Raw genomic sequence first — 12,984 nt, forward strand, 5'->3', positions numbered from 1 at the left:
TAAATCTAAGTACACGGGTGTTTTCGCATTTCGCCCCCATCGAAATGCGGACTCCGTGGCCAAGATTCGATCCCGCGATATATATATATATATATATATATATATATATATATATATATATGGTGAAATGAAGGAAAGTAAACTGGTTTGAGAGTGCGCAGATATTTGCACAGTAAGAACATTGAACCACAGTGGAGAAAAATAACTGGGAAGCTTACCAGCAAGTATGCGATCGGTATAGCAAGCAACAGGGCCATAAGGAACGTCAAATTCAAAGCCAGAGAGACTGAGACAATCTCACAGGTGACTGCAATCGAAAATAAACCTGCTATGAGCGACTACCGAAGAAGAAAAAACGGAATCAGGAAAGAAAGAAGTTATGATAACTAAAAGGGAACGCGTACAGCGAAGTACACCACGGAAGAAGAAGCACGTGCTTGCTGCATTAAAGCTAGCGAAACGATGCGACAAAAAGTTTTAAATTTGAAGATTGCCCAGCTGTAGGTTTAGGCTCCTGTGGCCCCCTTGAAGCTCTTGGTTTCAGCGATGGCAGTGGGATAGCAAACATATCCCCGTAGAGATTAGTAAGAGGCGATAGGAAGTTTGGTGGCAGAAAAGTAGGGTGACCACAAACAACGGAGGCGTACAAAGCCAAAGTTCCCAATAGGGGTTCAGAAAGTTTCATGCTGCGAATTCTTGAGGCTGCGTGTATATTTTTTTAACATAGGTAGGGCATTAGGCAAAATCATAACAAGATCTTTGTAGCGCAAACCGCCACCCCATTTCAAAAGGGACGATCATTGCATCCACCCATCCAACCACGCTATTAGAGGCTCGAACTGGTTGCCTATGGACAAAACCATACCGGAGCACATATTCGAAATAAGGTCAGCGATGTGTATGCTCCAGCAAAAGTCCGGAGACCACTCAGCACATCCTAATGAAATGGGAAAGGATTCATCCAGTGAGGTCCCTAGGTAACGTACACCTTCCAGAAGCGCTTAGAATTTTAAAGTGTATGAAACCATCAACCGGTCAGCATTAGAGATAAGCAAGAGACGTTTAGAGTACTGGAGGAAAAAATAAGGGAATAGATTGATACGACCGGATCCATTACTGGCATAGGGAGCGGTACAAGGTAGATATAGAACTTTTGAGGAAGAGAAAAAAAAGACGGAAGTGATGTATACAAAAATGCTAGAACGAAAAGCGTGTATAGCACACTTGAATAATTCAAGTAGCCTAGGTGTCTATTTGGCACCGCCTCGTTTCAAAGGGGATGTCAATAATTCATTATGACGCTGACATATGCTCTGCGAGTTCAGGTCATACTATAGGATCACATTGTGATTACCTGGACTCTCATGGCACAACGAGGTGAGAGAACATCACGGCTACCCATGAACAACCAATTTTTTCCGGTGAGCAACCTTTTTCAAATCGTTTGCAGGCGACGGCATGCCAGCTACACTTGTGTGAGAAACGCCGGCAGCAGCGAGGCGCCGACACCTGCTTCGCTGTTGGCGTCGACGGCGCGGCCAGCGCTGCCACGCCAGTTGACGACGTCAACCAAGGCGGCAGCTGCAGTTCGTACGAGAGCATGACGACCACGCATAAAGCACTTGAAACACCGGTGAAGAAGACTACACACCCTAAGACAGACGAAGAAGCACAACCTGATACCTAGGACTTACACCGGGACGATATGGAGTGAAGAATTGCATCATCCTTCATGGCAACGCAGAAGAAGGCTGAAAATCCGGGCACAAGGTAAACGACAATGATTGTGACTTGCAAATGGTCCTTTCGTTTTTCAGAATAAAGCACTTGCGAAAGCGGGAAAGAAACCCTTGAAAACGAGGGAGTTTGCGTGTTCTGTGGTCCATATACCAAACCACTTTCGAGGATTAGCGAGAGACCACAAGGCAGCACCCCCCACAATGTTCAGCGTGTAAGTTCAATGCAGCGTGTACCCGGTAAGATCAATTAAGAAGTGCATGGTAAAATCACCTAAGCATGGGCGAGACATGATGACATTGAACAGAGATAGAGGCAAACAACCTGGATGAGGTAACAGCAGACTCGGTAAGCTAATAGACGTACTTCTTTGATATACAGTTCAACTAAGTGCCATATGTTCGTGCTTGGGCATGTGAGCGGGTGAGCTTGTAAGAAAACGGACAGTGTGCGCGCGAAAGTCCGCTTGTGTATTGGTGCGCGTGTGAGGCGCGCGTTTCCCTAGGTTCTCGCCGACTTCGTGAGGCGTTTTCCTTTTTAAAGCACTTTACCATGTGAAAGAAGCACCCTTCACAGTATGACTGAAGCAATTCATAAAATGAACCATTGGGATGAAACGGTATGTACGCTTTATACAAACATCAACAGCTTCGAATGCACTATGTTACACTGAAAATTCATGGGATCTATGGCTTCCAGTGCCATTTTTAGCAGAAGGAATTCACGTGCCTAACACAGAATGCTATCTCTCAACAGTTGTCGGCGGGCGGACCGCTGCGTGCGGAAAGTGCCTTCGCGAATGGACTCCAAATCGGCCAGGATCTGAACCGGTCCGACGCCAGGTACTCCTTAAGGCCTGGCAGGGCAGCGATGCTGTCGCAGTACTCCTCGAGAGCCGGGTAACCCTTGCTGAATGTGGTAGGTCCAAGTATCTTGACCACCTGAGCAATGCAAGAACACAGCCCGCATAAAACCACTAGTCAAAAATCCATTGTCTCCATTCGTGTTACTCAACTTCAGAATTGAACGTATAATTTCGAGGCAAGGGAGGACGTTATAGTAGAATATGTAAAATCACTAAGTTTTTCGTTTTGCCCTTTTGTGTCTATCCTACTTATCAGAAGATACGCCTCTCCCATGACCTGTGGCTTGCCGTTCAGCGAAGCCAGTTTCTCTAAACTTCGTAGGTTTTCGCAGCTACCTCTATTATTTCTAGACTCTGGTATCAATCGTCAAACTGTTCTTTCATCGAAATATCGCTTACCGAGTTCACACGTCCTTCTATTCCTGTTTTTCTATTTCTTCCTGGCGAGGCAGGACATTTGAGTTAAGCTGTATCGCGATTATTTCTAGTCTGCATTGTTTGTGTTTCGTAGTCCCCTTACACTTTCACATTTGCGCTGGAAGTGAGCTTGCAATAAACTTAGCATTACAACGGACGAAACTGCAGTCGCACCAAATATAGACTCGCCAAGCAACAACTGGAAATTTAACCATAGAACTGCGGAGAAATGCACTGGCGGGTATACACTACTCAAAGGAGAATGAGCATCGCGACGTTATGGACAAAATACGGAGCTGCTTGCAGCCAGCGCTTTAGCCCTTCCTTATTTATTCACTCCCTGGGCATTCGCAAAATGAAGAGCGTTGCTCTTTTAATTACAAGCTGGGTTGCCTCCTTTCCTAAGAACCTAGCAATTTACCCCTGTTCTCTGAGTTCTGACATACTTGAAAGCTGCGCTTACCTCTCCTCGTCGTCAACACGGGCGACTACTTTGGCACTCACTACTCTCGCAACATGAGATTTTCGAAATTACAGGCGTGGTCAAAGGACCAGTGCAGCATGCATTTTGCTTTCTTCTATTCCATACAAAGTTCAGAAACTATCTTCCGAATCGCGTTGTCGTAGTGCTCGAGCGAAATTAACAATAAAAAGTTGTCGCAGTTTCACCTGAAAGGCAAATCATCAATTGCGATAGCAAATTTGTAGAGGGCTATACGGAGTAATGATATTAGCTTTATCAGCTGTATAAACTTGGACATGCAGCAGCACCGGCAACGCGCAGAACTGTTGTCGACGGTGTCGGCGTTTTGCCCGCTTTCGCTCAAAATGCGTGCGGCGTTGGTGATAGTTGCCGGAGCCTCTGATATAAATAGGCACTTGGTGCCACAGCTAAACGTCGCCTCCCTTCCCTCCCCTCCCCCCCTCCCCCACGGCCTCTCGCGCGTCGGAAGAAGGCGCGTTTGCTCTACATATATGGTGATTGTAAAGGAGGAAAGAGACGCCTACTTCTGCAGCCCTTAAGGGAGCACGGCGCAGAACGCGCGTTTGTTCTCAGCCGTGCGTTCCCTCCCCGTGAAAGCGCGCGCCCCTCGGGCCCTTTCACTCGCACATACAGCGTTCGGCGCGCGGCGACGATTTCATCTCCATTGACGTCATACGGAACCTCACGGCGACGGCGACGGCGATGGCGACGCCGACGGCGACGCCGACGGCAGAAATCTGCTTTTGAGTGTCCATATAATTGCTATCGCAATAAAAAATATTTATTTTCAGAGCAGTTCAGCAAGAACTATGCTTTGATTTAGGAATCGACCACTGCCCATCCAGAGGAACTCTACTAATTTATCACTGCATGCCAGAAATCACTGCATGCGTCGTTATTTTTCCTTGAAGTACCAGTAACTGGAGATATATCGCTGGACGTTTCTATTTTTTGGCACATTTCACAGTTAAAGAGACATTCCAGAAATATAGCATAGTGCTGCAATGCATAGTCTATGCACAAGTGCTCACTAACCTTAACCGGACAGCAATATGATTTTTTGCAGTATTCAGGTCTCATCCATCAACCGATCCCCGGTTAAGTAGCCGGATTGGGTATTCATTATTGATGAAGATTTTTCATGTATAATTTCACTTCTTTCTGACTTTCTGAACGAGGTGCGGCACCTCGTTCGAGTCATAGACATTGTTTAAATGGCAAAGCCAATGAACGTGCACTAAGAGATATTCCCAAAATTAACCATCGAGAATGCGGTCCTTGACCTGAAAAGCAGCGCTTGTCTACGTCGATTGGGTCATGACAAAAGATGCCACGGAGAAAGAAGCGAACAAGAAGTAAAACGACATTGGCACACCTAAGCGTAGAAAATTAGCCTTTGTGTGTGGACATACTGTAGCTCATCTGAGGTGAGTCTATACTTCCTTTTGTACATAGCACGAAACTCAACGAAAGCAAGAGTGCCTCATCTTACTGGTCTTATTCGATACCAAAAAATAGTGCTTCGCACATTGACGCAAGATCTATGTACACGTCATGTTTTTGATGCCAAATTAAGTCTCACATATTTTATCGCTAAGTATGACCAATTTATTACATTGAACCAGTCGGAGATGTGTTGTTAAGACCTGCGATGACAACCGTGAATACGCTACTGAGAAGCGCGCGAAAGCGTAGGCGGGGGTGCCTAACAAGACCCTCAATGACAACCGCGAAGACGCTAACGAGAAGCAAGCGAGAGCCAAGGGGGAGGCCATTAAAGACACCGCCCGAGCAAAGAATTGTGATTACCACGGTGCCACGCGTCACCGACCCGATCGTGGCTACTGCACCCTCCCCGCGCCACTGCACGTGCCTGACTCACAGCCTTTTACTGTGTTCTTTACTTCTCTCTTTCCACATTTCCTTTCCCCACTATAGTCATTTACTACTGCAAATAAACCAGTCTTGAAGCGGATCCCTAAGAGTGACCTTCTTCCTTCGTGGCTCCTGCGAGCACGGCCGACGCCGTCCTAAGCTCAGTTAACGCGCAGCAAAAGTTTGCAGTCGTTCAATGGCGACAGTGCTTCAATTCAGTCCATCGGCGCGAGTATTGATCCCATGTGTACCTTCTTTCTGGGGTTTTACGTGCCAAAACCAGTTCTGATTATGAGGCACGCTGTAGCGGAGGGCTCCGGATTAATTTTGACCGCCTGGGGTTCTTTAACGTGCACTACAACGCAAGCACACGGTCGTTTTTGCATTTCGCCTCCATCGAAATGCGGCCGCCGGGGCCGGGATTCGATCCCGCGACCTCGTGCTCAGGAGCGCAACGCCTTAGCTGACTGAGCCACCCCGGCGGGTAAAGAGATTTGCACCTATCTAGGATAGAACGAGTGGAGTAATACTATTCTGCAAGGAACGGGCACTGCGCACCACTCGCGCTCGTGATCGAAACATTGAAAACCTGCCTACTTGAAGAACACATGTGCACAAATACCCAATTTGACGTAACCTTGAGTCCACAAGTTGTAAATTTAATATATGAAGTAGCTGTTCCGTAGAAAGCATTGCCAATGCATCACAACTGCAATGCGAAGGGCGCAGAGTGAGACTTCTATGACCACACTTTTGCGTACACATTATGGAAAATCACAGTCTGCAGGGTCTTTTAAGAACGAAATAGTCTTTTACGAGCGTTACTTTTTCTGAAAATGCCGCGCATGGGTGTAATCGTTAGCAGAACTCCCTTGGTGAACTTTACTTTTTTTGAAGGTGCTAGAATGGTGTACGGCGCGAAAAATGCACCTTACAAAATTTAAGGATATACGGGCACATCAATATTTCATGGAAGTAATTTGGCTCTATTTTCAAGCGATTTGCACCAAGTAATTGATCGAGCACATCATACGGTCGTAGTAGGCTATGGATGTCATCCTGCTACTTATGTACGAGTATATGGCGTCCTCGGGGGAGCAGTCGAGAGACAGATTTTTTAATTTATTTTCTATCCTACGTATTTTAACCACTCGATGCATTTAAAATGTTTGAGCTCAGAGTTGTTTAATAGATCGAGTGCCAAGCGTCAGCCAATAATAGTGCAGTCAGGCAATCACAGTTATTCGGGTGTAGTTTTTTCTAGCTTAGGATCGGCACCGGCTCAATATTATGCGCAGTAGGTCTTGCGCTTTTTCATGCAGGATCGGTAAGAATCTACTACAATCTACTACCGATAAAAATACTGAATTTATTGAGCAGGTGGCTCTGTCCGTTACTAAGTGCTTTCTTCCTTAGTGAAGCCGAAGGGAACGGACGTGTCATGTGGTGATGCCTTCTCAGCGCAGCAGGAGCAGCATGCCAAAGGGATGTTTTTTATTTTATATTTCGCCCTTTGTTTCTTAGCTGTAGTAGGTTAACCGAGCATTCTTTATAAATTATTTTTCGTGCTTTTCAGTTTCTTGGTATTTTCGCTTAGGTATAAGTAGGTAACGAATAATTGCATTTGTGACACATATATACGCCTTGTTAGTATAAGATGATGGTTGGTGGGAACCCACGCGTGCGTTGTTCTTAGTGCGAACGTTCTTATGGTTTGGAAGAACCGCTGTTTGAGTCAGCACGCGAAGTGAATGTTGGAGATGTTATCTGCAGGATGTGCGTGCTAGGGTCGCGGCTAGGCCGTCTAGAGAAGGAAACGGGTGAGCTAGGCTAAGCGGGTTGGAAAGCTAGAAAAGGAACTTAAAAGCGAGCAGAAACACAGGAGTGAGGCAGAAGAAAAGCTAGCTAACGTAGAAATGCAGCTGAGGGCCACCATTCCGCAAATCAAAGGTGAACGCATCGAGGCGAGCACCGCGAACGGAGCTGGCTCTGATGCGAGTCCAGCTAAGACAGCCGAAATCGCCACGCCGGAAAGCAGTGGCGGAAACGTCAGTGATGGTCACTAAGGTTCTACCACTGACGCGGCCGCGGGAGAAAACAACAAAGCAAAGGGCAAGGATAAGAGGGGCGGAGTGGGCATTGTGACCTCTGGGTCAGCTTTCGGCGGTGAGGAGGAAGTAAGGCGTCAAGTTGTCTTTGTTAGGGTTTCCAACATGCGTAAAGTAGAACCGGCGATAACAGAGAGGGTGCAGACGAACGAGCCCTGATTAGCGCGCTTCCGGGAAACTCGATAAGAGAGGTGATAGCGAAAGCCAAGGAACGCATGTGGTGATGATGATGATGATGATGATTTATTGGCATCCCCTTTGAAACGGGGCGGCGACAAATAGTCACCTAGCCTGCTTTATTTAGTCAGGTATACTATACATGTGCTTTATCTAGCATTTTGTAGACCTCTCTTTATCCTTTTTATTTTCAAAAATTTACCTTGTACCGCTAACTATGATTTTAGGTGATCAGATGGTATCCATCTTTTCCCTGCTTTTTTTCCACCAGTACTCTAATAGTCTGTTGCTTATCTCTACGGCTGATCTGTTGATGTTTCCTTACACTTTAAACCCAAGCGCTTCTGTGGGTCATAATGAAGGACAGACACCTAGTGGTGATAATGGGCGGAGTGATTGACGTACTGCACGGACGAGGGCCAGGGATCATAAAGCAAACAGCCAAAGCAGTCACCGACCTGCGTAATGTTTCAAAGGAAGTACAAATCACAGTGTGCACGGTGCCAGAGGTTGAAAGGTAGGGTTATACAATTGAAAGGACAGTTCTTGCAGTAAAGAGGGAAACTTGAACTCCAGCTATAGCAATAAATTTTACGGTCATTGGCACCAACCGAAACGGGCACGGAGCAGGCAGTGAAGGCGCTTTTGTGCTTGATGGGATACATTTTAGCGAACCTGTAGCAACACCGGTTGGACGTCGATTCGCGGCGCGAGCTGTAGCTTTTTTAGGCGGGCCCCAGGCATTCAGGAAGCAAGATTAAGTATTGAACGTAGCGAAACACAGTAAAGGGCCAAATTAAACCACAAGGAGTTTAGAAAAGACGCACAAAGGATAAGATTATAAATGGTAAAGTTTGTTACATAAACATGCAGGGTGGTCGCGAGCAGGCAAAATGCTTGGAAATTCAAAGAAAACTGAATGACGAAGCGATTATCGTGTACGCCTTGACCGAAACGCATCTACGAGATTTGGAGGAGCCGCCTGTTATTGCCAATTTTGTACGGGAAAGGTCAACATAATTACCGGGTCAAGAAACGGCGGAGGCATAGGCATACTAATTAGGCGAAGTCAGAAGTGGCAAAGGGTGAAAGAGACATGTGAGGAGCATTTATGGATCAGCTGCACATGGCAAGGCAAAAGGACATGGCTGGGACTAGCTTACCTATGGACAGGTAGTGATAGCGGAGAAAAAATAAGGAATTGGTTGATTGCATTAGAAGCGACAGAATGAGTTCAAGAAATCGGGCACGGTGATATTAATGGGAGATATGAACGCGCACATGGACGATTTAGGCGGATATACTGATTACAAAAATTCTGTAGTGCTGGATCTGTGTGATGAACAGAACCTCATAGTAGTTAACAGGGAGAGTAAGTGTCATGGACAGATAACGTGGCAATGCGCAAACAGGCCTTCATGTATCGACTACGCATTAGTCGTTCATCTAATTCCGGTTGGAAGGTGCGAAAGCAAGATGAACCTAATCTACAAATGCAAATGGGATAAGGATAAGACGAGCTCGTAAGACCAGTTACAGTAACGTCGGTGATATACAGAATGGCAATGCAAGCCATAAAATTAGAACTGTAGAAGTGGGTGGAGAAAAACCATGTATTGGCGGAACTACAGAATGGGTTCAGGCCAGACAGACGCTTAGAGGATAATATGTTTGTACTAACGCAGTGCATATAGATTTCAGCAGCTCCGAATAGACCTTTATAGATAGCATTTCTAGATATTAAAGAAGCCTATTACAACGTAGACAGGGAATTGTTATGGGACATTCTTGAGCACGAAGGCATAAATGATTTTTTTGAGCTTCCGAGGGAGATATATAAAGACAACCGAGTGCAAGTTGTATGAGAAGATCGAAAAGTTAATGAAATGGTGGGAATTCACCAGGGATTGAAGCAAGTAGGTCCTCTGTCTCCAATGTTGTTCACGCTTTATGTCCAGTCGTCTTTCTATAGAAAGACGACTGGAAAACAGCGAATTAGGGTTTGATTTATCCTACATGAGTAATGGACAAATGGGGCAACAGAAGTTACCTGGACTGATGCACGCAGACGACATAGTGCTACGAGCGGACAATGAAAAAGACTTACAGATGCTTGCAAATATCTGTGGCAACGCAGCGACAAATCTAGGCCTTAAGTTTAGCACAGAGAAATCAGAAACTGTGATCTTTAATGAAGAGACAAGTAATTACGGGGTGTCAATTCAATAGCAAGTCATACCTCGGAAAGACTTATGAAGGAAAGACTTACTATAAATGAAGGAAAGACTTAATCAAGCAACCACCAAGATAAACTCGAAATAAAGGGCAAGCGGAATTCAGCAATAATGAAACAGAGCACTGTGGGGCCACAATAAGTATGAGGTAGTGCGTGGAATTTGGAAAGGAGTAATGGTGCCAGCGCTAATGTTCGCAAATCCCATTTTATGCTTAAAACGGGATACCTTGTCGGGGTTGAAAGTTAACCAAAGATCACTTGGCCAGTGAGTTTTGGGAGTCCATGGTAAAACCACAAATGATGCAGTGCAGGGTGACATGGGTTGGGCCTCTTTTAAAGTCAGAGAAGCACAGAGCAAATTTTGTTTCCAAGAAAGACTCAGCAACATGGATGAAAAAAAAATGGGCGGCTAAAGTGCATAAGTGTCTGTACCTGAAAAGCATGGACACAGAATGGAGGAACAGGTCAAGCAAGTTGGCAACCAAGTACAGGATAATCTAAACTGTAAATAGACAACCAGGAGTCGTCAGAAAGAAAGTGAGAGAAATAGAGACAATTGGATGCATACAATGGAAACAACAAGGACCTTGGAGATTTACGAGAATAAGAAAGAAAATGCGGCACGCCAGATCCTCCTGAGGACCACACCTGCACCCCTACTTGCATCATTTGCAACGGAACATATGAGACTGGTTCATCAGAGTGCAGACTTCGTTACATACCACTAACACCACCACCCGCATCACCCGAAACGAAAATGACACTTCTGGCCAGGAACAATATACAGGCCTCCAGCCACCACCCAGGACAAGAGAAGCCGCAGAGCAGCTCTGGCCGCAAGAACTCTGAAACAGCGACCCAGGTCCTATCATCGAATCAAGCTTGGCCTCCGCTGACTCCACGCAACGAGGAGAGACCACCCATCAACCATACAAAGGTGAGCTGGGCAGGCGTAGTCTCCCACAATAGCAGCTCCTCACTAGATACTGATAGCTCTCTCATCAAATACTTGCTTAATGAGAACGAAATGCTCTAAGCCTAAATCAAACAGCTCAAGGCAATGCTCCACCCCCCCCCCCCATCGAAATCAATGAAACTTCTGCCACTACTTCCAACCAGTGGCCACAAAATAATGCTCCCACACCCACACGCCCTCCTGGAGAACACATGGATATTGTTGCACCCACACTCACAAGCCCTCCGACAGAACAAATGGACACTGCTGCACCCACTGCCACTCCAAAGCCACCTTCACCACACATGCAGCCCCTACCGGCAAAAAGAAAGAGTGCCGAAATAACAGACACCGACAACATCGTTGAAAACGCCATATTTGTCCTCAGTGATCGCATGACCACCCTGGAAAACAAACTTGTTGCCCTTGAAAATTGGCTACAAAGCAAGCTTGATGCCTTTATTTGTGAGGCATCTGCGCAGTTCTGCAGATTTCAAGAGCTAATCGGCCGCTGGGGAAGACGCTCCATGATGTCATAAGCTCCCATCCTTCACAACACCGACAATAATAATGAAGCCAACACATAGTCTGGTGATCTGGCAGTGGAACTGCAGGGGTTCCGCAACAAGCGTGTCAGTCTAACAATATTTCGGCAGAATGTCAACGAGCTCCTTGACATCATAGCCATGCAGGAAACACACTGGAAAGTAACTCTACCAGGATACAACACGTTTCAAGACCCTCGCATAATCAAGCCCAACACTGCCATACTCGTAAGACGGCACCTTTCTATTAAATAGTAAACATTCATCACTATCATCGCTATCCCCCACTATTTCATCGAAATTCTACTTCAAAACCTGAAACAACCCACCCTATACATGTTGAATGTTTACAGCCCTCCCAATGCTCGACAATACCGGTTTGAGCACATGATTGCTGAAGCCAAAGCTAACGCCAACAAACAGCCGCTAGTCGTAATGGGCGACTTCAATGCCTCCTTGAAATGTGGGGCCACTCTGCATCTACCCCTAAGTGAAGAACTCTGTGGCAGCATATACAGAATCAAGGTTTCTCAATCTACAACGACTTTACTCTTTCTGCAGTAGAGCACCAAGTTGGGCTAGTTGGTTGAAGTTCATATTGGAAAGATTTTAACTGCGCTATAACGGAGACAACACAGGAAACAGGGACGTGTTGTCTTTTTTCGTCCTCCTTTGGCCCTGTTTCTAGCGCAGTTCAAGTCTTTCCAATATTTACTCTTGCTACCCGGCTAGGAAATAGCGTCAGTAGGGATACATCCCCTAAGTCACCGTGTCACTCAGGCGACGTGGCAAAACCTACAAAACAACTTAGTAAGCGACCATTACATCCTGGAACTCCACGGAAATTTCAAGCACAGACCGCTGGGCACGAAACTACTAAGGCTTACCAATTGGGCGGAATTCAGAAAATCTCGCTCCAACACAAACGAAGAAGACATTACTAACACAGAGCAATGGGCGAACGCTTTACAAGCAGATGTAGAGGCCCATACCATCACTCTCCCGTTAGATACACCCTTGGCAACAATTCATTCGAAACTCCTACACATGTGGGAAGTGAAGCAAGCCTTACTGAGGAAAAAGGCTAACAGCCCTTTACAATCACAGACTCCGAATCAGAATCGCTAAATTAGACTCTCACATTGAACAATACGCTATCAAATTGGCGGCGCAGCAGTGGACTCACGTTTGCCAAGGACCACATGGTCACCTTAGCACTAAAAAGACCTGGCAATTAGTGTATTGGTGGAAAAAAGCAGGGACGATATTGATACGACCTGATCTCCTAAAATCATGGGTAGCGGTGCAAGGTAGATATTGGAAAAAAACAATAATGAGAGGTATACAATAATACTAGATCAAGAACATGTATAGTATACCTGAATAAATCAAGCAGGCTATGTGCCTGTTTGTCACCGCCCCGTTTCAAAGAAGATGCCATTAAATCATCATCTCCAATGGGGAGACAACTATTTTGTCCTACTCTCTTCTTACCACTTTTCAGATGTTATTGCTAGCTTAGTTTTAATTGTTTCGCCTTGGTTCTGCTTTATAGGTAAACTTAAAACTGTGGCGTCTGCCTATC

The 12,984-nt window shown here is 45.8% G+C and overlaps 1 protein-coding gene across 1 annotated transcript in view; it reads right to left on the reverse strand.

Annotated features, from left to right (window-relative positions):
- Nucleotides 1–2,354: 2,354 nt before the first annotated feature.
- The window catches only part of LOC125947394 (glutathione S-transferase Mu 2-like), a 68,221-nt gene continuing 57,591 nt past the window's right edge, over nucleotides 2,355–12,984 (reverse strand). The window contains exon 5 of the mRNA XM_049672042.1: nucleotides 2,355–2,678. Coding sequence (XP_049527999.1) covers nucleotides 2,487–2,678 — 192 coding nt within the window. The 3' untranslated portion in view covers nucleotides 2,355–2,486. The remainder of the gene's footprint in view (nucleotides 2,679–12,984) is intronic.

This window comes from Dermacentor silvarum, chromosome 8 (genome assembly GCF_013339745.2).
Source record: "Dermacentor silvarum isolate Dsil-2018 chromosome 8, BIME_Dsil_1.4, whole genome shotgun sequence".
NCBI lineage: Eukaryota > Metazoa > Arthropoda > Arachnida > Ixodida > Ixodidae > Dermacentor > Dermacentor silvarum.